Source organism: Falco peregrinus, chromosome 14 (assembly GCF_023634155.1).
Source record: "Falco peregrinus isolate bFalPer1 chromosome 14, bFalPer1.pri, whole genome shotgun sequence".
NCBI lineage: Eukaryota > Metazoa > Chordata > Aves > Falconiformes > Falconidae > Falco > Falco peregrinus.
In genome coordinates, this window is record NC_073734.1 from 3,785,183 (window position 1) to 3,807,746 (window position 22,564).

The 22,564-nt window shown below is 66.7% G+C and overlaps 5 protein-coding genes across 15 annotated transcripts; 1 reads left to right on the plus strand and 4 right to left on the minus strand.

Moving 5' to 3' along the window:
* Positions 1 to 11: 11 nt before the first annotated feature.
* GAS8 (growth arrest specific 8) lies at positions 12 to 8,490 on the minus strand. Of its 4 annotated transcripts, XM_055818886.1 has the most exons (12): positions 8,329 to 8,490; positions 7,924 to 8,054; positions 7,653 to 7,817; positions 5,984 to 6,181; positions 5,587 to 5,793; positions 5,131 to 5,185; positions 4,272 to 4,477; positions 3,823 to 3,990; positions 3,410 to 3,496; positions 2,177 to 2,386; positions 872 to 937; positions 12 to 581 (listed from the first exon to the last, which is right to left on the minus strand). In XM_055818886.1, exons 3-12 carry the CDS (start codon positions 7,665 to 7,667, stop codon positions 432 to 434), a joined length of 1,362 nt encoding a protein of 453 aa, XP_055674861.1. In that variant the 5' UTR covers positions 7,668 to 7,817; positions 7,924 to 8,054; positions 8,329 to 8,490; the 3' UTR covers positions 12 to 431. The 4 variants fall into 4 exon arrangements, with proteins under 4 accessions (XP_055674861.1, XP_055674859.1, XP_027639728.1 ...); XM_055818884.1 differs by lacking the exon at positions 7,924 to 8,054 and having other exon boundaries at positions 8,329 to 8,469; XM_027783927.2 differs by lacking the exon at positions 8,329 to 8,490 and having other exon boundaries at positions 7,924 to 8,188.
* Positions 8,491 to 8,733: 243 nt separating this feature from the next.
* DBNDD1 (dysbindin domain containing 1) lies at positions 8,734 to 12,327 on the plus strand. 4 transcript variants are annotated; one of them, XM_055818893.1, is made up of 5 exons: positions 8,778 to 8,899; positions 9,986 to 10,102; positions 11,037 to 11,183; positions 11,496 to 11,636; positions 11,715 to 12,297. In XM_055818893.1, exons 2-5 carry the CDS (start codon positions 10,054 to 10,056, stop codon positions 11,873 to 11,875), a joined length of 498 nt encoding a protein of 165 aa, XP_055674868.1. In that variant the 5' UTR covers positions 8,778 to 8,899; positions 9,986 to 10,053; the 3' UTR covers positions 11,876 to 12,297. The 4 variants fall into 4 exon arrangements, with proteins under 4 accessions (XP_055674867.1, XP_055674865.1, XP_055674868.1 ...); XM_055818890.1 differs by having other exon boundaries at positions 8,775 to 8,899; positions 11,496 to 12,304; XM_055818891.1 differs by having other exon boundaries at positions 8,787 to 8,899; positions 9,990 to 10,102; positions 11,496 to 12,306.
* Positions 12,328 to 12,950: 623 nt separating this feature from the next.
* Positions 12,951 to 17,034, minus strand: DEF8 (differentially expressed in FDCP 8 homolog). Of its 5 annotated transcripts, none has more exons than XM_055818940.1 (11): positions 16,676 to 17,034; positions 16,217 to 16,502; positions 15,689 to 15,838; positions 15,471 to 15,612; positions 15,221 to 15,385; positions 14,529 to 14,656; positions 14,110 to 14,223; positions 13,917 to 13,997; positions 13,685 to 13,774; positions 13,443 to 13,552; positions 12,951 to 13,188 (listed from the first exon to the last, which is right to left on the minus strand). In XM_055818940.1, the coding sequence occupies exons 1-11, from the start codon at positions 17,026 to 17,028 to the stop codon at positions 13,086 to 13,088; spliced, it is 1,722 nt and encodes a 573-aa protein (XP_055674915.1). In that variant the 5' UTR covers positions 17,029 to 17,034; the 3' UTR covers positions 12,951 to 13,085. The 5 variants fall into 5 exon arrangements, with proteins under 5 accessions (XP_055674915.1, XP_055674914.1, XP_055674919.1 ...); XM_055818939.1 differs by having other exon boundaries at positions 13,685 to 13,825; XM_055818944.1 differs by lacking the exon at positions 16,676 to 17,034 and having other exon boundaries at positions 16,217 to 16,326; positions 16,398 to 16,604.
* A 652-nt stretch (positions 17,035 to 17,686) lies between these two features.
* On the minus strand, positions 17,687 to 20,423 carry TUBB3 (tubulin beta 3 class III). Its single transcript, XM_055818945.1, has 4 exons — positions 20,261 to 20,423; positions 19,871 to 19,979; positions 19,254 to 19,364; positions 17,687 to 18,980 (listed from the first exon to the last, which is right to left on the minus strand). Exons 1-4 carry the CDS (start codon positions 20,315 to 20,317, stop codon positions 17,905 to 17,907), a joined length of 1,353 nt encoding a protein of 450 aa, XP_055674920.1. The 5' UTR covers positions 20,318 to 20,423; the 3' UTR covers positions 17,687 to 17,904.
* A 797-nt stretch (positions 20,424 to 21,220) lies between these two features.
* Positions 21,221 to 22,266, minus strand: MC1R (melanocortin 1 receptor). The gene has a single exon (XM_055818946.1). It carries the CDS (start codon positions 22,171 to 22,173, stop codon positions 21,229 to 21,231), a length of 945 nt encoding a protein of 314 aa, XP_055674921.1. The 5' UTR covers positions 22,174 to 22,266; the 3' UTR covers positions 21,221 to 21,228.
* Positions 22,267 to 22,564: the final 298 nt, after the last annotated feature.

Here is a 22,564-nt window from a genome sequence, read left to right on the forward strand (position 1 = left end):
CGCTTGTCTTAAAAGAAAAAAAATCACCTTCCCGGAGGCAGTACACAAATGGCTTCTCAGAGGGGGCGGGGAGAGGAGGGGAGACCGAGGGGCAGCACAGCCAGGGAGGCCAGTTCAGGAGCCTGGGGGGGCCCTACATGGGCCCCCTGCTCCACCCAGTCTGGTGTGTGGGATGCCAGGAGCCCCCCAGCTGTGCCGTGATCCTGGGCCATGCGGGCATCACTTGGTCAGAGCCACCCCGGCTGGCGGCTGCCTGCAGCTGGCATCTCCCGCAGCAGGAGCAGGGGGCTGCTCTGGTGGAAACACCCCCCTTGGGGAGGGGAGAGAGGGTCCTCTGGGTCCTGCAGAAGGCTCGCTGGGGTCTGTCAGAGCACGAGGGGGCACGGCCCCGCTCCCTGCATGGCACAGTGGTCCCTCGGTGGGGGCTGGGGTCAGGTGGGCACAGCAACGAGTCCTGCAGGGCCCTGCCCCAGCACCTGCCCCGCCACGGGGCTCACCAGGGGCTTGAAGCCCAGGTTGTCCAGGGGGATGCCAAAGGCTGTCAGCTTTGCCTCAAACGTCTGCAGCATGTCATTGTGTGCCTGCAAGAGAAGTGCTCCCCAGTCAGCCCGAAGCCCAGCTCCAACCCAGCCCCTCCACGCCTGGGCAGGGGCTCCCTGCAGCCCCTTCACCGGGGCGGGTGGGGAACACCCAATGTGCCTGCCTTTGCAGGGGACACTGGCCTGGCTGGGGCCTGCCTGGCCCAGGGCACGAAGCAGCTCAGCTGGGCTGCTCGAGTCCCCTTCCCTCCACTCTGTGCATGGCCTGGGGCAGCAGGTCCCATTTCCACCCCCCTAAGCCACAGCCATCGCCCCCCAGCCCCTTCCCTCACCTTACAGGCTCGGGCCAGCTGGAACTGCAGGTCCTTGATGGTGGAGTTCTTGGAATTGAGCATGTCCTGCAAAGGGAGACGGTGCATTAGGCAGCGGCTGCTCAGCTTCGGCAGCATGGTGGCCGTGGCACAGGCGGGAGCAGCGTGGCAGGGTGCACGGAGGAGCTGCTGTGTGGCTGCCGGGCTGGCACCAGGGCCCAGCTCATGCGGAGCAGCTCGCAGCACAGCCTGGCAGGCAGCCACCACCCTGCCCCCTTCGAGCTAACACTGCCAGGGACGGCCAGCCCCAGGCAGAGGCAAGGGATCTCCCTGACCAACGCTACAAGCGCCGGCACAGCCCTGCCATCATCGCCTGCCCCGCTGCACAGCAGGGGAGGCGATGGCAGCACCTGCTCCAGCAGCACCGCCTTGCCGTTGTGGCACCAGGGGAATTACAGAGAGGCTGCCCACAAAGACGCTGGAGGCAGCTGCGCAGAGGAATTCCTGGACCCCAGCAGCTGCAGGAGAGTTGGACACCGTGACGCCTTCCCAGGAATGTGTTTTCCTTCCTGCTGCTGTGACACCTGCTAGAGAAGTGCCACATCCGCTGCCCTCTCCTACAGGCCCCAAGCCTGGCCACTGCTGCATGCACCCCCAGGGCACCCCGGCAAGAGGGTGCCCACAAGCTTCGTGCCACCTGCCACGGAGGGGACCTGGACGGGGACAGGCTGGTGCGGGATGGCACCAGGGTGGTGGCCAAGCCAAGCACAGAACCCACATCCCCTGTCTCAACCCAAGCCCAAGCAAGTGCTGCTTCTCCGGTTACGGCTGCGGCAGGCTCCAGGAATGTGGGTCTCTGCACCGAGGCTTTCTGCGTATGTATTTTTAGCGCAAGGCAGATGCTGCTGAGCCCCTGGGAACCCGGGTACGCCTTCCCTGCAGGCAGGGAGGCCAGGGGAGGCTCACCAGCTATGGCTGCCCCTGCACAGAGCACCCCGTGTTGCTGACGGACCCCTGCTCACAGCTGGCTGCTCCGCACCAGAGTGCCAGGGAGTGCTGCTCGGCCTGGGGCCATTCTCCTCGAAACAGGCCCCACCTGAGGGACAGATCAGTGCCAAACCCCAACACCCACACACTCTGCTCTCAAGGGAGAGCCGGAGTGCCCTGCAGCACTGCACATGGCCCCAGGAGCACCAGGAATGAGTGATGTGGCAGCCACAGCTATGTAGGACGGGGACTGGCACGCCCCAAGGTCTGTGACCAGCCCTGAGCAGCCCCTGCCCCCCAAGGCCAGCCTCCACTCAGCCCCACAGTGGCACATGGTACCTCCAGCTTGTGCGAGACCAAGGAGATTGCGCTTGGGTCGAGGCTGGAGGCTGCAAGGACCTCGCTGAGCTCCACCTCCTTTTTCTCCAGGACGCTGAGGAGTCCTTTCAGCTTGCGCTCCAGGAGCAGGTTCTTGAACCCTGTTTTCTGCTGCACTTCGTTAATGGCTTTGGTGAACTTCTGGTAGAGCTCATCTCGCTCCGCCTGCACCTGCTCCCAAAGACAGCATGTCTTCACACCACCCCCAGGACCCCCGGGCTGGCGGCCACCCAGGGCTAGCATCAAACTGGTCCGGCAGCTCGGCCCTGCCTGCTCCAGCCAGCGCCCAGCCGCTGCCTGCAGCGCCTGCGGCCTGCAGGGCAGGCAGGTGTGGCAGCACAGCTTCCTTGCATGGCTGGCACCCCCTCAGCACCTGCACTTCTGCTTCCTCCTCCCTGCTGGACATGGGATGACCCCAGCAGCCAACAGGACGGGCCAGGGGTCCCGCTGGGCACTATTTCAGACCACAGAGAGGGCCCTGCAGCACACGGGGGTCTCTCCTCCTCGCAGCTGGCAGGAATCCCTGGCTCACAGCTAGTTAATGTGTCCTAATTAGGACACGATCTCTCCTCCAAAGCCTATTTCTGAATGCACTGAATATGTTGCTGCCTTAATGATGGATTGTTAACGAGGCCTCAGATCAATGTTCATATTCCTGGGGATTTCTACGAATTGCAAATGAGCTCCCTTCTGCCTCAGCAGACTTATCTGGGTTAGCCGGGGGGGCGCAGGGGGGAAAAGGCTGAGTCTGGGACAACTCAGTCTACAGGACATATCTGGAGCTGCCCCGGCACAACAAGCTGGGGGGAGCGACCCCTCAACACTGGCAGAAGGAGGGAGCGAGCTGAGGCTGGTGGAGGGAGGGTTGGGGGTGGCCTGTGACAATCTCTCCCCGTGGCTCTGCCCCCAAGCTGCTGCTGCGGCCAGTCCCTCGCAGGCCGGGAGGGAACTGCCAGAGCGTGCATGACTGCTTAGCAAAGTACAAGGCCAGGCCTGTCTGCTGACCGTGGGAGACGCCAAAGCTGTGAGAAGCTTTGTTGGAAGCAGCAGTTACCGCGCAGCTCTGGATTTAGAGCTTCAGAAAGCCCTCAGCTAAGCGCAGACTCTCTGCTAAGCCCTCACATCCAGTCCTCTGTGGAGGGGACAGAGTTTGGAGAGGGAAGTGGGATGCCCAGCCCCACCTGCAGCTCTCACCTTAACAAACCTCTGCTCCAGTACTTCGTGTTCCCACCGAAGATCCTTCAGTTCCTTCTGGGTGACTTTCAGAAGGGCTTTTGTGTTCTGCAAATGGGAAGGGACAGTTAAAGAGCACGGGTTTCTCTGGGAGGTGTGGGGGAAGCGTTTTGGCAAGGGAGGAGAGTGATCAGCAGAGATGTGGGTAAGAAAAAACAAGCACCACCCAACACCAACTCCCCTCTGTGCAGCAGGGGCTACTCCAGTTTCTCGCTGCCAGAGTCCCGGGAGTCCCACCTGAGATCTTACAGACACCGAGCTGGGTGGAGAGGGACTTGAAGGACTTTGCTCAGGCATCTGGCCAAGCCAAGCGGCAGAGGTCACTGCTGAGCGACTCCCTCCAGGGAAGAGCCAGGACAAGGCTGGCCACTCACCATCAGGGCTGCCTTGTCCTTGTCATAGTGGGTCAACTTCTTCTGCAGCTCAGACACCTGTTCCTGGACCTGCCGTAGGGACTCCTTCTGCTTGTTGTTCTGGAGCAGCATGTTTGTATTCTCCTTTTCCAAGTGATTCTCTCTCTTCTTCACCTCCTCCATCTGCTCCTGTTCTTGGGAACACGAGTGCCAACTCCTGGGGGCTGCCCTGCCTCTCAGAGCTTCCCACACTGTCAGGATACCCTCCCGCTGCTGGCCCAGCAAGACCCATCTCCCTGTGCTCTAGAACTACACTCATGTAAGAGTGTAAAACCCTTAAGAGACCGGCTGCACCTACATCACCACTGGGAACTGGCCAGATCTGGGTGAAATCCTCAGAGGCACAGTCCCGTGGTGGAAGGGTGACATGTTGCAGGCCACGCAGGCCGCAGCAGAGGGGCAGGCAGTACCTTCAGCAAGCTGATGAAGGCCAGGTTTTTGGTGGTGGTATCACTGTAGTAGTTCTTGATGTCACTGAAGGCTTTCTCATGGTTCCTCATCAGCTCGCTGATGTGGTTGTTCTTCCTCTCCTCCACGTTGTGGATCTCAGTCTTCCTCCGCAATTCAAGCTCATCCCGCAGCATTTGCATCTTCTTGGTGTACTTGGCCTCAATCTCTAGGGGAGCGCACAGGGGGCTGAGTGAGGACCTCCTGGAGACCCCACGTGATGCACTCCAGGTCTGTTAGCCAGCACCAGCCTGGTGCATGCCACTGTGGCATTACTTGAGGACAAGATGCTGATTAGCAGCGTCACCGCAGCTGCCACCAGCGTGTGGAACAGTTATGCTGGGACCATGGTGAGCAGAGCCCAGAAATAGCATCCTTGGAAAGAGGGCATGGAAAAGCTCCAAGTCAGTCCATGCGAACCTGAAACGTCCTCCAAGGAGGACGTCAGAGCGAGGACTCTGCAAGGGCTCCTCCAGCCACCCCACTCCACAGGCTGGAGAAGTACTACCAGGCAGCTGCCTGCAGTGGTACAGTGTGGCAGCAGTGACAGGCACCCTGCCTGCACCCCTCAGCCCGCACCACGGGCACATGCCCTCGTTCCATTCACACGATGCTGGGGTCCAGCAGCCCCAGAGCACAGAGGAGCAAGAATTGGGGTAAAACTGGCCAGAACTGGGGGAAAAAACAGCCAGAACTAGGGAAAAACCATCCTCCTTTCTTAAGGCTCTGCTAGGGAGACCAGCAGCGCAGCAGAGCTCAGGGGAGCCTTCCCCTGCACACTGACAAAGGGAGCTCACGAAGAGCCTATATGCACATCCTGACCTTTCACTTGTCCCTCAAAGACGTTGCACAGCCGGGTGATCTCCTCCTTTTGTTTCTGTTAGGGAGAAACCATGCATAAGAGGCAGACAACCAAATCCTGAGTCAGCCACATCCCAAGGGATTCTCTCCTGCTTCCTGGGAAAGTCTCCTGCCATGCCACCATTCCCACATTATCCAAGCAAAAGGCAGCTTGTAGGTTCTCCAGTTACTCTCACAGCTCCCTGCTGCAGGAGAGGAGTTTCACAGGAGCTGCCCAGGAATGCTTTCTCCCCATTCCTGCACTGACTTTCTAGTGCATCGGTTACCAGTGCTTGCAGGGAACCCCACCCCACGGAGAGAGCCAGGGAGGCAGGCTCATGCTCACAAGCTGGGGCTGCAGGGGCTCAGCCTGAGGCCCCACCACCTCCCTCTATGGCAGAGGTACCTCACACAGCTCTGGCCCAGCCCAGGACGTACCAGACACAGGTTTTTCACCACCACCTCATGTGCCAGCTCCTGCTCCTTCAGCTCCACTCTCAAGGAGCCCATGTCTTTCCGCAGCTCTATTTCCTGGGCCCAGTGATCATTCTGGGCCTGCTTCATGGACAGAGTGCGCTCCACCTTCACCTCGGTGAGGTTTTCCTGGTGTTCGTACAACAAGTGCTTCACCTTCTGCTTGTAAACCTAAAGACGAGCCATGGATCAGGTGAGGGGCTTCAGCAGGAGACACCCGGAGCTGGAATATTGGCCCAGATGCTCCTGGCTTGCATCCCACCCAGCTCCTCCTCCTCTTTCCCTCTCCTCTTTAGAGCTGCCTGAGGCTCACCAGGAGCTTGGGGCACTCACAACACCTCCGAGCTTTCTCCCCTCCCACCTTGATCTCCACTTGATGCCGCTCCTCTGCCTCCTCCATTTCCCGGTCCTTGTTCCGCAGCTCTGCTCGCTTCTCCTCCAGCTGCTGGCGGGTGATCTCCCAGAAGGTGTGAATCTTGTCACGCTCTAGCTGGTAATAGTTGCGCTCTTCCCGTTCCCGGTCCAGCTCCTCCCGGAGGCGTACAACATGCTTCTGCAGCTGCAAAGCCAAGAGAAAAGGAGGGAAAGGGACAAGGAGGCCTTGGACAGCTGCTTTTGCAAGACACCCGTGGCAAGCCATGTCACAAACTTGGCAGGACACAGTGGCTGTTACTGGGATAGAGAAGCGCAGGAGAGAAGGGGAGGAGCCCTAACACCCTGGGCCTGACAGAACCCATCAGCCTCTAGAAAAGGAGTAACAAAACTTTATCCTACTGTAAGTAGCCTGGGCTCTCATATTCCGTCTCGCAGTGTCTGCTAACACCATTCTCAGGTGCCTAAATACTACTGCACCATAGAATCATTTAAGTTGGAAAAGACCTTTAAGATCATAGAGTCCAACCATTAACATAATGCCACCAAGCCCACCACTAAACTATGTCCCTAAGCACCACATCTACACACCTTTTAAATCCCTCATTTAAAATGACTCCACCATTTGCCTGGGCAGCCTGTTCTAGTGCTGGACAACCCTTTTGGTGAAGAAACTTTCCCTAATATTCAATCTAAACCTGCCCTGGCGCAACTTGAGGCTGTTTCCTCTTGTCCTGTTGCTTGTCACTTGGGAGAAGAGACCAAGGTGGGGCAACTTCCTTTCAGGTAGTTGAGTTGTAGACAGTGATAAGATCTCCCCTCAGTCTCCTCTTCTCCAGGCTAAACAACGCCAGTTCCCTCAGCGGCTTCTCAGAGGACTTGCGCTCCAGACCCCTGATCAGCTTCGTTGCCCTTCTCTGGATGCATGTCAGTACTTTTATGTCCCCCTTGCAGTGAGGGAACCAAAACTGAACACAGGATCGGAGGGAAAGCCTCACTAGTGCCAAGCACAGGGGGACAACCGCTGCCCTAGTCCTGCTGGTCACACTATTTCTGGTACTGGCCAGTGTGCTACTGGCCTTCTTGGCCACCTGGGCACACTGCTTGCACTGAGATGTGCAAGATCTTATCCCAGGAGCAAGGTCCCCAGGCCACAGCCATGTCCTCCTCTGTTTGTAGGACAACCAGCAAAACAAGCCGGATTTGGAGCAACCAAGGGGCAGCAGCTGCACCTTCCACCTCTGCCTGCCCTCCCCAAGCCTATGGGAGCCTCCTGCCTCAGCAGCAATGTCACTGAGAGCACAACAGGCTGTAATCACAGAACTCCAGGCTAAGCCCATCACCTGGCTGAGCTGGGTGCTGGGGTTATGGAGTCAGGGAGAAAGCAGTGAGGGCACAAGGCTGCAGAGCAGTGTGCCCCGGACCAGCGCAAGGGAGGGTAGGATGAGATGGCTGCTCCTTCCAGGGACAGCGAGAAGCCCCACACACAGCCCAGACAGGTGTCAGGCAGCAAACTGAACCCTGACTGCTTGTCTTTGTCACCCTCTTCCACCTGTTGTCACCAGAGCCAGGCATCGAGCAGGGGTCCCGAGCGCTGTTCTTGCAAGCAGCAACACCCTCATACCCGGGGGTGGGCTGGGAGATGGGGGATCTCTCACCTGCTCCTTGCTCATCTCCACTGGGGACAAGCCATCCACCACTGCTGGAGCTTTGCTCCCTTTCGCTTTGTTGTCTGCCTTCTTGTCTGCCTTCTTGTCTGCCTTCTTGTCTGCCTTCTTGTCTGCCTTCTTGTCTGCCTTCTTGTCTGCCTTCTTTTTAGGTGCCTAAGGAAAGAAAGCAAAATGCACATGGTGCGTGCATGTGGCTCTGGTGCCAGTAGGAAGCTGTGCTGCTCAGCGCCCCTGCACCACCCCAGGCCACAAAGCATACCTGCTCTCATGGCAGAGGCAGGATAAGAAGAGTGACGGTCCCTGGAGAGGAGCCTCCGAGACCCCCCAGGACACCGGTAGCTCATGCTCTGCCGCTGCCAGCTCAGCCCTGCAGTGAACCCCTAGGCACACCTACCCAAACAGATGCCTCACGAGTGTCACCGCAGTGCTGTGCATGGTGCCAAGGGGCTCCCTCCCTTCCTCAAGCACGGGCTGGGCACCCCCAGCCCTGGGGGCTCCCTCCCCAAGAGCGAGGCAGGCCAAACTGCCCCCCCTTCCAGCCCTCCGGGCTCCCTCCCCATGAGGGGCCAGGCCCCTCTGCCTGCCCTCCCGGCCCCGGGCAGGGGCAGGGGCAGGCTCCCCCGGTCTCCCTTTTCCCTCGCTCCCGGCCCGACCCCGCTCTCACCATGGCGGCTGCCGCTGACGCCGCGGTCTCCAGGCAACGGGCGGGTAAATCTCGCGAGAGGCGAGCAGGGGTAGACCACGCCCCCTAGCAACGCGGAGCCCCGCCTTAGCAACGGCGGCGGGGCCTGCTCCGGCCCGGGGCGGGGGGGCAGCCGGAGCCCCGCCGTGCCCGGCCCCGCCGCTCCGCACCCCGGGCTGCCCGCCCGCCGCGCCCCGGCCCCTGGCCCCTCAGCTGCGGTCCCCCAGTGCCCCGGCCCCCCCTCCGCGGCCCAGACCCCGCCGCACGCCCGGGCCCCCGGCGCACTCCCGGTTCTGCGTGGTGCCCCACCTCAGGGCAGCTCTGTCCCCGCCCCCGGCCAGCCACCCCCCGTGTCCCCCCCCCTTGCCGGACCCGCGGTGCCGCTGGTCCCCCAGGGCAGGGTGGTCCTGTGCCCCCCCCCGCCCCGCCTCCAGCCCCGCCCCCGCCGCGGCGGGCAGGACCGTGCGGGCTGCGGGCTGGCACCGGGCCCGCCCCGCCCAGCACCGGCCCCGGCCCCGGCCCATGGAGGCTCCGGGAGCGGCCGGCACCGCAGGTGAGGGCGGGGAGGGGGGGCCGGGCCGAGGGCGGGGGGGCCGAGGGGGCAGGACCGGAGCGCCCAGCACTGTGGTCCCGGACCGGGCGGGAGCCCGCAGCGTGCGGAACCGGGCCGGACCCCGTGGGGCGCGGAGGGGCCGGGGGCACAGCGGGATGTAGGGCGGGGGGGTGCGATGGGGTGTGCGTGCAATGGGGGTGTGTGCGCAATGGGGGTGTGTGCAACCGTGTGTGTGTGCAGAGGGGGGGTGCAACCGGGGGGTGTGTGTCCAATGGGGAGGTGCAACCAGGGGGTGCAGTCGGGGATGTGTGCAACTGGGGGCTGCTACCGGGGGTGTGTGGAATAGGGGAGTTCAACGGGGGCTGCAACCAGGGTGTGCAGCTGGGGCGTGTGCAACCGGGGAGTGCAATGGGGGTGTGTGCAACAGCGGGGTGCAACCGGAGGGGTGTGTGCAACCGGGGGGTGCAACCGGGGGAATGCGACACGGTGTGTGCAATGGGGGGGTGTAATGGGGGGATGCAGCTGGGGCTGCAAAGGGTATTGGGGAGGGAGGGGCGGCGGCGGATGTGGGAGTGCAGTGGGGAGCCAGCCCAGGGTACGGGGTGCCGCTGGTGGGGCAGGCAGAGGCAGGGGGGTGCCGGGGCAGACCCCCCCCCGTGCAGGTGTGCCAGTGCTAGTGAAGCAGTGCGGCAGGCTGGGGCACTCAGGGATGGGGTGGTGGCTGTCCCAGTGGAGCTGGGGGGGCCCTGCTACTGGGAGGGGACTGCAGCGGGGGGCTGCAGCAGCGGGCTGCAGTGGGGTCCTGCCTGGTGACACAGGTGGTGCCAGGGCTCCCACGCACACCCATCCCTCCTGTGTGTGCCCGCACACAGCTGTGCCATGACCCCTGTCACGATGTCAGCCCTGGCAGTGCCCTCCTGGGCCACCGCTTCGGGGGGACAGTGCCACTGGGCCAGGCAGCGGCAGGAGTGTGGCCGGTGGTGGTGGGGTGGCCGGGGCCGGTTGCTGCCTGGCTCTGCGGTTTGACATGAGTCAGCAGAGCGGCGTGCGGGAGGGAGCCCTGATGCTGGTCCCGCTCCCCGCCAGGCAGCCGGTGAGCCCAGGCCGGAGCGGGGCAGTGTGGCTGGCGGCGTGGCTGGCGTCGCGGTGTGACCATGCAGGCCGAGGCCAGAGGGGATTTCTGCGGCAGGGACCAGCACCCTGGTGCGTGGGGGCTCGGGGGCAGAGGGGGGCCAGGAGGCTGCTGGTGGGCAGGGGAGGACACACTTTGGGTAGTGACACCACCACGTCACCGGCTCCACTGGAGCCGAGCGCAGTGGCAATGTGTGGGGTGGGACAGCAGGAGCGGGCAGCCCCCGTGTGCCCTCCCCCCAAACCCCGGGGAGCTCTTCCCAGCAGCACAGCGGGTGGGAACCCCATTTCCCAGCCGCAGGGAAGGTGCCAGCAGCATGGGGTGCCTGGTCCCACCTTGCGGGGCCAGGAGGCAGCAAAGCTGGTGCTGGGCCAGGGTGTGGGTGTCCCTGCAGCTCCGTGTGCCAGGAGGAGGAACTAAACTGTTCCCTGTAATGCCCCTTTCCCTATCCCAGCTCCTTCGGGTCGGGGGAATTTCTGTCCTCTGCCCCACCGGCACCACGGGGAAGGAGATGCCCAGCCCACGCTGAGCCCATCCCGGTACCATCTCACGCTGCAGCACGGTGATGGCGTGGCCCGTGGTGCTGGGGCACAGCTGGGTCGATCCTGCTTCAGCACCAGCCTCGGGTGGGCCGGGGACCAGGTGCTGCTGCAGGCACACCCTGCTCACCCTCAGCACCCGCTTGCCCCTGAGGGGTGCCCAGGCACGGCTGTGCCACCACCACGGCTGCCTTGGCCCCGCTGGCTCTTGTGGGGAGACAAACAGTCCCTTGTCTGGGCTCCGGCACAGGCCATGCTTTTGTCTCACCGACACAAAAGGCCTGTGCGGGGCAGGGTCGCAGGATGCCAGCTGCCAGCATGGGGCCCCGGGCAGCTCTACCCATCCCCCTGGGCCCTTCTGGGGGTCCCACTGACCCTGCCCCCCCCTGCCAGGACACCCCATGAGGGGCTGGCAGGGCTCCAGGAGGGAGTGCCATCACTGACATGGCAAATGTGGGTATGGCAGAGCTTGGCAAGGAGACCCTGGCCACAGAGCACCCGGTGGGGACCCCCACTCACGGGCCAGCACCAGAGACCCCCGGAGCCCCTGCAGAGGAGCAGGGTGGCATCCCCATCCCCAGCACCAGCCTGCTGCAGGTCACTGAGCGCAGACGTGAGTGTGGCCCTGTGTGGGCATCCCCTGCCTGTCCCTGGGGCCTCTGCGGTCCCCTACCTGTCCTTAGAATCCCCTGCCTGTCCTAAGGGTCCCCTGCCTGCCCTGAGCATCCCCTGCTTGTCCCTGGGGTCCCTGCCTGTCCCCAGCATCCCCTGCCTGTCCCTGAGCTCCCCTGCCAGCCATTACCCCTGCCAAGCCCCTCTTTCCCCCACCGGCTGCCTGGGTCCCCAAGCATCAGCCCCTCAGCCCGTCCCCAGGGTGCCCCATCGGGCAGTGGCCGGGTGCCCGAGCGTGGCCGGCTGCCCGCAGAGCCCCTGAGCAGCGTCTCCTCGCTGGAGGTGCACTTCGACCTGCTGGACCTGACGGAGCTGACCGACGTCTCGGACCAAGAGCTGGCTGAGGTCTTCGCCGACTCAGACGAGGAGAACGTGGCCGGAGAACTGCCCGGTGGTGAGCGAGTGGGGCCAGCCGCAGCCTGTCCGTCCCGGCCCGTCCATCCGTCCATCCCTGAGCCGTCTGTCCCTGCAGGGCTGCAGCTGCAGGCCGTGCCGCGGGCCGGGTACCTGCGCTCGCCCTCCTGGACCCGCGCCCGGGAGCAGGGCCGGGAGAAGAAGCACCTCAGTGACCCGGAGCTGCCACCAGGACCCCCGGACGCCTGCCTGCCTGCCGAGCGGCCGCGGGAGCCCTAAGGGCTGCCCCGGCACCGGGGCACGGACGCCGGGGACACACCGGGGCACGGACGCCGGGGACACACCGGGGCACGGACGCCGGGGACACACCGGGGCCGGTGGCTCCGCCCCGAGCGCGGCTGGGGCCCGTCCCCGCCGCCCTGCCTGCAGGGGCGGGGCACAGGACTGGCGTGGCGGGGCACCGCGGCCCGGCCCCGGGCAGAGGCGGCCGCCAGCCGGCGGGGGTGGCCCGGGGCCGGGTACAGCCGGTAACCCGGCGTGCCCGCTGTTCTCCGGGTGGCAGGGAAGGGGCAAGCGGCGTCCCCGCCGCGGGGAGCCGGCGCAGCGCGGGGCCGGTGCCCGCCTGGGCCTCATGTAGCAGCGCTGTGTTCCGGTAAAACCGACCGACCACTACCGCCGTGCCTCTGCCCGTCTCCGTCGCCGCAAAGGGGGGTGGGGCAGAGGGCACCGGGAGGTGGACCCGGCGGCTCCCGGTGCCGCTCTGGCTGCCGCGCCGCACGCCGATGACGTCACATAACGCGACGCGCCCCGCAGCGGCCTGCAGGGCGGCACCGGGGCCCGCCCGCACACAGGGGGCCGGGGGGGCTCAGCTCAGGGTCTGCCCCGGTGCTTCCTTCCCGCCCTGCGGAGCCCCGGCCCCGGCGGGCAGACCCCGGCCCGCCGCTCCCGAGTGACGACTCGGCCTCTCCCAGCCCCGCTGCCTCTGGCTCCGGTACCGCACACGCCCGCCGGCCCCGGTGCGCCCCCGGCCCCGATGCCGCCGCCGAGCCAAAGCAGGTAGACGAGTGCTGGGTTGCGCAAAGAGGCCTCGTTAATGCTACAGGAAAGACGGAGGGGCCGCGGCCCCGCCCCGCCGGCCCAGCCTCCGCAGCCCCGGCCCCGGCCAGGGGGCGGGAACCGGGTGTTTCGCCCCCGCAGTCACCAGCGTTATCCCGGTAGTGTCTGTCTGGGGCTGGCGGGGGGCCCTGCCCCCCCGTGCTGCCCGGCCCGGGCCTAGGGCAGCCCGTAGAGCCTGGGGTGGTCCCCGCTATGCCGGTTAACCGGGACCTGGCACCTCCCGTGGGGCTGGGGACCGGCAGCGGCTCCCCCCACCGCAGGGTCCAGGCCCACGCAGCGCTGCTGACCCCACGGGCAGGTGGTCCCAGCTGCCTCGCTGAGCCACCCCAGCCCCACACAGCCGTGGGGCAGCTGTGGGGCCAGAGGCCCCCCCTCAGGGCTCTGCCTCTGTGCCAGGGTCCTGGAAGAGGGACCGCTTGCGCAGGCTCAGCCGGGCACACTTGGGGCAGGTGGTGGAGTTGTCGTAGTAGCAGTCCCTGCGGGGAGGGGACAGTGCCGGGTCGCTGCATCACTCCACTGTCAGGTCACCTACCCACTGCCCCTTCACCCCCCACCCCCCCCCTCCCCCCGGTCATCCCACCACCTGGTCACCCACCCACCACCAGGCCCCCCTGGGTCACCCACTGCTGGGTCACACACTGCCCTGGCTCCAGTGCCACCCACGTGCCCCCTGCCCACTGCCACATCACCGGGCCGGGGGGAAGCGGCTGCCTCCAGTGGGTGCCAGTACCGATGGAAGACGGCGGAGCAGTCGGTGCAGACGGAGGTGTGGCTGTCGAAGGGGAAGAGCACGTCGCCCTCCTTGCAGAGCTCGCAGACAAAGCCCTTTGCCTGGCAGCGCTGCGGTGGGAGCGGGCAGAGGGTCCCAAAGGTGCTCAGCAGGGACCCCGCCACTCCACCGCCGCGTGGTGCTGGCCCCACGGGAGCCACGCCGTGGGTCACGGCTGAGTCTGCCCCCCGGTGCCGGCTCACCTCGCAGTCCAGCTTGATGTGCTTGGCAAAGAGCGTGTGGATCTCTGTCAGGGAGCAGCTCAGGCGCCCGGCCTCGATGTCGATCAGGTCCTGCAGCGAGTACATCTCATCGTTCTCCACAAAGTGCTGCCGGTCCTGCAGCTGCAGGCGGACAGCCTGTCACCATCAGGCCTGTCCCGGGTCCCCCCACCATCCCAGGGTCTTCCCAGTTTGGCCGCCCACGCGGCCTGACCTGCAGCAGCAGCCGCGCCTCCATCGCCTCCTTGCAGGTGATGAAGTAGGGCTTCATGAGCAGGATGTCCTGGCGCAGCTTCTGCAGGGAAACGGGACAGGAACGGGGATGGGAATGGGGACAGGAATGGGACCAGGAATGGGACCAAGCCAGGGAAAAGGGCAGTGGCAGGGGCAGACCCTGCTGCACTCACCCGGATCTCTACCAGCTCCTCCACGTAGTTGAAGAGCAGCGGGTTGATCTCCCGTAGCTTCAGCACCGGCCGTGACACCATCAGCGCCAGGTACCGCATGCTGCAGCGTGACACCTGCCCACCCACGGTCGGGGCCACCATCACCCCGCCGGCACCCAGCTGTCCCCACCATCACGATCCCGGGGAGCCTCGGCACCACTGCCCAGGGACCCCATCACCAGGGACACAGCCCCCAGGGACCCCCATTATCAGCAACACAACCCCCCAAGTGACTCCTACCCAGGGACACGGCCCCCAGGGACCCCCATGACCAGGGACACAGCCCTCCAAGTGACCCCCACCCAGGGACACAGCCCCCAGAGACCCCCATGACCAGAGTCATGGTCCCTCCAGTGCCCCTGAGCCCCCACCACAGGCACCTTGCGTGGCTCGAAGTCCCAGTTGTGGATGGCACGGGCGGGCACGACGGCCAGATCGTTCCAGTGGCAGCTGCTGCAGTAGTAGAGGCCGGTGTAGTCGCACTGCCGGGCCTCGCTGGGCACCCCCCCTGCAGCGGCACATACGCCGGCACACATGTTGGCGCATGTACCAGCACCGCACCCTGCCCGCCCCATGCCATGCAGCCCCGTGGGACACACAGCAGCAGCCGGGAACACAGCAGGACCCCAATGTCCCCTTCCCGCGTGCCATGGAGCCCTTCAGCTCCCAGCCCCACACAGCGCCCCAGCCTTCAGTTCCCCCAGCCCCATGCAGCCCCCAGAGAAGCCCAGCCCCCCACATTCACAGCCCCCAGCCCCAGACAGCCCTAGCCCCCAGGCCCCCAGAGCCCCCAGCCCCACACATCCCCCAGTTCCCGGCCCCCCACCATCCCCAAAGGAGCCCAGCCCCACACATCCACAGCCCCCAGCCCCAGGCAGCCCTAGCCCCCAGGCCCCCAGAGCCCCCAGCCCCACACATTCCCCAGTTCCCAGCCCCCCACAGTCCCCAACGGAGACCAGCCCCACACATTCTCCTGCCTCCAACCCCCCAGAGCTCCCCAGGGGCGCCTAGCCCCACAGCCCCACAGCCCCAAGCAGTTCCCCAGCCCCCCGCCGTGGTGGCGCAGCCTCACGGAGGGAGACGGGGGCACGGCACTCGGCACAGCGGTAGTCCTGGCTGTCCAGCCCGCTCTCGGGGCAGATGCTGAGCTGGTACTCAGCCTGATGGCTGACCTTGGCCCGCACACAGGGCTTGCTCACCAGCGGCAGGCACTTGCTGTGGCACCGGTAGTAGCAGCCTGGGGGCGCCGGACAGACAGACGGGCAGCCGTCAGCAGGGGGATGGGGATGTCGGGCTGTGGGGGGGGGGTGTCCCGGCCCCACCTGTGCAGGTGTACCAGGTCTGGATGAGGCCCCAGATGATGGTGCTGCACTTGTCACACATCTGCTTCACACTCTTGCTCTTCTCCTTGTAGAAGCGATGCTCCAGGACCACCCGGATGTTGGGCTCATCCTCGCTGGGGTCCTGCGGAGGGGGGCGGGTGTGAGAGCTGCGCCCTCCCCAGCCCCACAGAGCCCCCCCGGCCTGGTGCCGGCCCCACCTTCAGCTCCTGCAGCTTGAGGCGGAGGTGGATGAGCCGCACCACAGCGTCCTTCTGGCGCTCAGAGTGCTCGGGCAGCGCCAGGATGGCCCGCTTGCACTCCTCGATGGCCTGCCGCAGCTGCTGTACGTCCGGCGCCAGGATCAGGCCCTGCGGCAGCGGCGGGGGGCGGGTGGGTCGGTGGCCCTCCACCCCACACACCCCCCTCCCCAGCCCCACACACCCCCCTCCCCACTCTATACAGCCCCTCTCCAGCCCCACGCGCCTCTCTCCCCACCCTATACACCCCCGCTCCAGCCCCACATGCCCCCTCCCAGCCTTACACGCCCCCTCTCCGACCCACATGCCCCCCCCCCATACACCCCCTTCCCACCCCACACGCCCCCTCTCCAGCCCGCACTCCCCTTCCCCAGGCCATACAACCCCTCCCCCCCTCCCCAGCCCACACACGCCCCTCCCTGTCCCACACGCCCCTTCCCAAGACCCACACGCCCGCTCCCCGCCCCGCCCGCCCCCAGCCCCACTCACCACGGGCCGGGAGAAGTGGTCCTCGGCCAGGCCCAGGTCCAGGGCACCCTCGGGGTCCCCGGGGCACGGCTCCGGCTGCCGGGCTGCAACGGGCCGAGGGCGGGGGGGCTGGGACCGCCGCCCGCCCCCGCCGTGGGGCAGGTAGAGGGTGGGGGGGGTCAGCACCCACCTGGGGCGGGGGCCCCCCCGTCGGGCCGCTCCTGCTGCTCGGGGGCCTTGTTGAAGGGGTTGAGGTGGGCCTGGCGAAAGCGGGCCAGCCGCTCGTCGTACGCCATCGCCGCCTGCCCTGCGGGACGCGGGGCACCGCCTCAGCCGGCCGCGGGCACGCGTGGGCCGGCCCGTGCCCCCGCCCCCCCGCCCGCCTCGGCCCACGGCCCCCCCATTCCGGTCCCGCTGCAGCCCCCCGCGGGGTCCCGGCCCCCCCGCGCGGGCCCTGGGCCGGCAGCGCCCCCCCCTCACCGCCCGCCGCGCGCCGCCGCCAGCCCCGCCCCTCCGCGACCCGCCCCCGCCAGCCCCGCCCCGCCGCGCTGCCGCCCCCTGCCGGCCGGAGGAGCGCAGTGCGCAGCGCCCGGGCGGGGCCGCGCCGCGGGTGAGGCGGGGGGACACCGGCGGCGGGGCCGCGGGGACCGGACCCGCCTGCACGGCCCCCCGGCTCCTCCTACCCCCTGCCCCCTGCCCCCTGCTCCCCGCCCCAGAGACCCCCGCCCCACGGCTCCCGGTCCCCAGGGCCCCCCGCCCCACAGTCCTTTGTCCCTGTAGCCCCCCGCCCCACAGTCCTTTGTCCTTATAGCCCCCAGCCCCATAGTCCCCATCCCTATAGCACCCTGGCCACAGAGCCCCCAGACCCATAATCGCCATCCCTATAGCGCTGGCTGCAGAGCACCCAGCCCCACAGTCCTTTGTCCCTATAGCCCCCAGCCCCACAGTCCCCATCCCTATAGCACCCTGGCCACAGAGCCCCCAGCCCTTTGTTCCTATAACCCCTCGCCCCATAGTCCCCATCCCAATGGTGCCTTGGCCCCAGAGCCCCCAGCCCCTCCTCTCTCCCCCCGGGAGGGAGCGCCAGCCCAGCCTAGCTCTTGCCCCCCCCCCCCCGCCCGGGGCTCAGTACCCAGGCTGGAGCTGGGGGCCCCTGAAGTCAGACCCATGCTCAGCCCTGGGGGGGCACCTCGGGGTCTGGGCCCCACCTCAGGTGGGGGTGACAAAGGGCCAGCGCTGCCCTGGCATGGGGAAGGGGACAGCCCCTGCCCCAAGGTGGAGGGGGTTGACAGTGGGGACAAAGGCACAGGCACCACACCCAGGGAAGGTGACACCTGCACCCCAGGGCACTGGGTCTGTGGGGCACACAGTGGGTCCCCAACCGCCCCCCTGCCTCTTGATGGGAAGGGGGGGGGGGGGGCTGAGCCCCCCGAGGTGCCCCCAGTACTGTGTGTCCTGTCCCCCCCCCGGAGCTGCAGACAGGTGGTACCTGGACAGCAATAAATTTATTAAGTATTCAAAAAAAATAATAGACACGAACCAGTAAAAAACGAAAAGGGGGGGAGGCAGGAAGGGAGGGCAGGGGGCCGAGCCGGCTCAGGAGGGATGGGGTCAGGAGACACTGAAGGGGCACGTGGGGGCAGCCCGGCCGGGGCCCGGGGGGTGCAGCAGCGCGAAGCTGGGGGGCTGTGGGTGGCAGGCGACGGGCATCACTTGGCGCCCTGCGCCTCCGACTCCTCCTCGTCGTCCTCATACATCTCGCCCTCCTCCTCGGCCGTGGCATCCTGGTACTGCTGGTACTCGGACACCAGGTCATTCATGTTGCTCTCGGCCTCGGTGAACTCCATCTCATCCATCCCCTCACCCGTGTACCAGTGGAGGAAGGCCTTGCGACGGAACATGGCCGTGAACTGCTCCGAGATGCGCTTGAAGAGCTCCTGGATGGCTGTGCTGTTGCCAATGAAGGTGGAGGACATCTTGAGCCCCCGGGGAGGGATGTCACAGACGGCCACCTTGACGTTGTTGGGGATCCACTCCACGAAGTAGGAGCTGTTCTTGCTCTGGATGGCCAGCATCTGCTCGTCCACCTCCTTCATGGACATGCGGCCTCGGAAGACAGTGGCCACGGTGAGGTAGCGGCCATGGCGGGGGTCGCAGGCGGCCATCATGTTCTTGGCGTCAAACATCTGCTGGGTGAGCTCGGGGACAGTAAGGGCGCGGTACTGCTGGCTGCCGCGGGCCGTCAGTGGGGCGAAGCCCGGCATGAAGAAGTGGAGACGGGGGAAGGGCACCATGTTGACGGCCAGCTTGCGGAGGTCAGCATTGAGTTGGCCAGGAAAGCGGAGGGAGGTGGTGACGCCGCTCATGGTGGCTGAGACGAGGTGGTTGAGGTCGCCATAGGTGGGGGTGGCCAACTTGAGGGTGCGGAAGCAGATGTCATAGAGGGCTTCGTTGTCGATGCAGTAGGTCTCATCCGTGTTCTCCACCAGCTGGTGGATGGACAGCGTGGCGTTGTAGGGCTCCACCACCGTGTCTGACACCTTGGGGGATGGCACCACGCTGAAAGTGTTCATGATGCGGTCAGGATACTCCTCCCGCACCTTGCTGATGAGGAGGGTGCCCATGCCGGAGCCGGTGCCGCCGCCCAGCGAGTGGGTCAGCTGGAAGCCCTGCAGGCAGTCGCAGTTCTCACATTCCTTCCGTACCACGTCCAGCACGGAGTCCACCAGCTCGGCCCCCTCCGTGTAGTGTCCCTTGGCCCAGTTGTTCCCGGCCCCACTCTGCCCTGCCAGGGTGGGGGAAAAAAAAGAGGCATCCGATGGCTGCCAGCACCCCCGCGCCCACGCCGGGGAGGGGACGGGGCGCTGCTGCCGGCGGCATCGGCAACATCTGACGCTGGGGCGGGGTGGGAAGCAACTGCAAAGGGCTGGCAGCATGCCGGCCATGCCGGCCCTGCGGCGCAGGTGGGGTTGCACCCATCTAGCGCCCCGGGGACGGGGACGGCCCATGAGGGGTCCGGGGACGTGGGTGACGCCATCCCCCTCCCCCAGGGACCTACCGAAGATGAAGTTGTCTGGGCGGAAGAGGTGGCCGAAGGCACCTGAGCGCACACTGTCCATCGTCCCCGGCTCCAGGTCCACCAGGATGGCACGAGGCACGTACTTGTGAGCTGCAAGAGACCCTGTGCCAGGAGGGGACCTGCCGCTCCCCTCCCACCCACCCACCCTGGGGGTCCCACTGGGGTGGGAGCATGGCTTGTGTCCCCCCTAAACCCTGGGGTTCCATGGGTCATGGGTCATGTGTCCCCCCCCAAGCACAGGGTCCCTGTGGGGCTGGGGGCATGTATCGTGTCCCCCCCAAACCACAGGGTCCCACGTGTCGGTGTCCCTCCACAGACCATGGGGATCCCATGGGGCTGGGTGCACATGCCACGTCCCCCCCAAACCATGGGGGTTCCATGGAGATGGGTGCATCCTTCTCCCCCCCTAGCGGGGGTCTCACAGGGCTGGGTTCCAAAGCCCCCCCTAAACCTGCGGGATGGGTGTGGCCACCTGCCTCTTGTCCCACCCCAGCACACCCAGGGCCTGCCTGCTTGGGGGGGAGCAGAAGGGACGCCCCCCCCCCCGCCCGGGGGGTGTCCGGAGGTGGAGGGGCTCCGTGGGGGTGGTCGCTTACAGGAGGCCTCATTGTAGTAGACGCTGATGCGCTCCAGCTGCAGGTCGGAGTCCCCCACGTAGTTGCCGCTGGGGTCGATGCCGTGCTCGTCGCTGATCACCTCCCAGAACTGGGGGTACAGGGGCTCAGCGGGGGCGCCGTGCCCCCCCCCGAGCCGGGCGGGGCGGGCGGGGGGCGCCCCCTGGCGGCGGGGCGGCCCGCGGCGCTGTCCGCGGTGCTGAAGGGCGGCGGCGGACAAAGGCACCGGGGTGTGTGTATGGGGGGGGGCGGGGCTCTTTGTCCGCCCGGTGCGGCGGGAGGGGGGGAAAGGGAGGGGACCGGGGATGGGGGTGGGGTGGGGGTCTTTGTCCGCCGCTGGGCTCCGCAGCGGCGGGGCGGGGCTGCCGTTACCTTGGCGCCGATCTGGTTGCCGCATTGCCCCGCCTGGATGTGGACGATCTCCCTCATGGTGCTGCCGGGCCGGAGCGGAGCGGAGCGGGACCGGGACCGGGACGGGAGCGGGAGCCGGAGCGGAGCGGAGCGGCACCGGGAGCGCGGGGGGCGGCCCCGCCGCCGCCGTCTCCTTTATAGGCACCTCGCGCCGCACCGGGCCGGCCGCTGACGTCACCGCCGCCCCGCAGCCAATCGGCGGCCGCCGCCGCAGCGCTGTAACAGCCCCTGCGGCACCGGCGCCGCCGCGCGCCCCGCCCCGCCCCGCCCCGCCCCGGTCGGGCACCCCGGGGCACGGGGGGACCCGCACCCGCCGGGGGCAGTCGCCCCCGTGTGCGGGGGGACCCCGGGACCCGCGGGGGGCGGCGGGCCCGCGCAGGAACGGCGGGAGCATCCCGTGGGCGGCGGGGCGGGGGGACACGCATCCACCACCCCAGCCCCCCAACCCGCGTCCCGCCACCGGAGGGGCACGGCGGGGCTGCCCCGGGGGTCCCTGGAGCCGGGAGCCCCCACGGGGCCGGGGCGGGCGCGGCCCGAGAACAAAGGCGGCGGCGAGGCAGGGGGGGTTTCTGGGGGCTGCCCCCCGCGCCCCCGCCCGGCACCGGCCTCCCGCCGCCCCGCGGCCGCTCCGGCGCCCCGCCGGTGCCCCCCGCTCCAGCCCCGGGGCAGGCGGCCGCGGCCTGACGGCGTCAACCGGGAGCAACTGAGCTTCGAAGGAACGGTGGTGCCGGGCAGGGCCGACCCCCCCGCGGCTCGGCGGGGGCAGCACAGCATCACTGCAAAGAGCCTTTTTTTGGGTACCGGGAGTACCGGGAGCCCCCGGGCCGGGCCGGGCCGGGCGGGGCGGGGGGGGCTGCCCCGTGGCGTGTCCTGTCCAGTCCGTGCGGCCCGGGGCGGGGGCGGCCGTGCCATTACCTGCGTCCCGCTGCCTACCAGGAGCACAGCACCACCTCCCGCAGCGTCCGCCGCAGCTCCTGGCTCCGGAAGGCGTAGATGAGGGGGTCGATCACGGAATTGCAGATGATGAGGATGAGGAAGAGGTTGAAGTAGCTGAAGAAGCAGGTGCAGAAGGGGTTGGTGGGGCAGGTGACGATGAGGATGAGGTGGAAGAAGAAGGGCCCCCAGCAGATGAAGAAGACGCCCAGGAGGATGGTCAGTGTGACAGCTCCCTTCAGGCTGCTGCTGCGGTAGACGGTGGGCTGCTTCTGCTGGCTGGAGATGCTGTGGAGGTGGTGGCGGGCCAGGGCGAACATGTGGATGTAGAGCACCAGCATGAGGACCAGCATGAAGAGGAAGAAGCTGATGAGGCAGAGGAGGATGGTGTTGTTGTTGTAGTAGGTGATGAAGATGGTGCTGGAGACGGTGCTGGCCAGCCAGACACTGGCCATGGTCACCACGGCCCGTTGCAGCGTCATGATGCTGTGGTAGCGTAGGGCGTAGAAGATGGTGATGTAGCGGTCCACAGCGATGACCCCCAGGAAGGAGAGGGAAGACACAACGGAGCTGCAGATGAGCATGTCGATGAAGTTGTCCATGTGGCGGACGATGCTGGCGTGGATCACCAGCACACCGTGCTCCATCAGCAGCATGAAGAGCATCTCCGCCAGGTTGCTGACGCTCACCAGCATGTCAGAGACAGCCAGGCAGCAGATAAAGTAGTATGTGGGCGAGTGCAGGTTCCTGTTCTTCAGGATGGCGGCCACCACCAGCAGGTTCTCCACCAGGCTCACCAGCCCCAGCACAAGGAAGAGCTCATTGGGGATGTCGAGCCCCTGGCACCAGGCGCCACCAGCCCCGGCCGTGGCATTGCTCTGGTTGCCCTCACTGGCGTTCCAGGGCTCGCGCAGCAGGCGCAGGGGGGCCAGTGTTGACATGGCCCCAGCCTCAGCCGCACGGCCCCCTGCAGAACCTGCGAGCCCTTGTTGTGCCCCACCAGTGCTTCCGCAGTGCCCAGCAGCGAGGCCAAGGGGATGCAGAGGGACTGGGGACAGGGGGTCCCACCACCTAGGGACGTGGTAGGGATGCCATGTGCCTGCCAGGACCTCCGGTGTCGCAGCTGCCCTCTCACCAGCCCTGCCTGGTGTCCCCGCAGCCGCGCGCCTGCCAGCCCGGGGTGATGGGGAAGAAAGGGCCCTTTCTCTGCCCCACTTTAAAGCTGGCTCCCACAGCTCCTCCTCCCGAGGAGGGTGGGCACCTGCGTGACGGCCGCACCCCAGCAGTGAGGGGAGCCGCTGCGGAGGCTGGGGCTGCCAGACCCTCAGCATT

Excerpts from the sequence above, each read along its gene's own strand:
- MC1R (XM_055818946.1), bottom strand. The coding sequence starts at position 22,173 with ATGTCAACACTGGCCCCCCTGCGCCTGCTGCGCGAGCCCTGGAACGCC.
- DBNDD1 (XM_055818890.1), top strand. The coding sequence starts at position 10,054 with ATGCAGGCCGAGGCCAGAGGGGATTTCTGCGGCAGGGACCAGCACCCT. Across the intron at positions 10,103-11,036 it reads CGGCAGGGACCAGCACCCTG|AGCTTGGCAAGGAGACCCTG; the intron begins GTGCGTGGGGGC and ends TGGGTATGGCAG. Across the intron at positions 11,184-11,495 it reads GCAGGTCACTGAGCGCAGAC|AGCCCCTGAGCAGCGTCTCC; the intron begins GTGAGTGTGGCC and ends GGCTGCCCGCAG.
- DEF8 (XM_055818939.1), bottom strand. The coding sequence starts at position 17,028 with ATGGGGACTATGGGGCTGGGGGCTATAAGGACAAAGGACTGTGGGGCG. Across the intron at positions 14,657-15,220 it reads CCGTGCCCCCGTCTCCCTCC|GGGGGGTGCCCAGCGAGGCC; the intron begins GTGAGGCTGCGC and ends GTGCCGCTGCAG. Across the intron at positions 13,998-14,109 it reads AGGAGCTGGTAGAGATCCGG|AAGCTGCGCCAGGACATCCT; the intron begins GTGAGTGCAGCA and ends GTTTCCCTGCAG.
- TUBB3 (XM_055818945.1), bottom strand. The coding sequence starts at position 20,317 with ATGAGGGAGATCGTCCACATCCAGGCGGGGCAATGCGGCAACCAGATC. Across the intron at positions 19,365-19,870 it reads CTACTACAATGAGGCCTCCT|CTCACAAGTACGTGCCTCGT; the intron begins GTAAGCGACCAC and ends GGTCTCTTGCAG. Across the intron at positions 18,981-19,253 it reads CCCAGACAACTTCATCTTCG|GGCAGAGTGGGGCCGGGAAC; the intron begins GTAGGTCCCTGG and ends CCACCCTGGCAG.
- GAS8 (XM_055818884.1), bottom strand. Across the intron at positions 5,186-5,586 it reads TGGTGAAAAACCTGTGTCTG|AAACAAAAGGAGGAGATCAC; the intron begins GTACGTCCTGGG and ends TCTCCCTAACAG. Across the intron at positions 2,387-3,409 it reads TGGAGCAGAGGTTTGTTAAG|GTGCAGGCGGAGCGAGATGA; the intron begins GTGAGAGCTGCA and ends CTTTGGGAGCAG.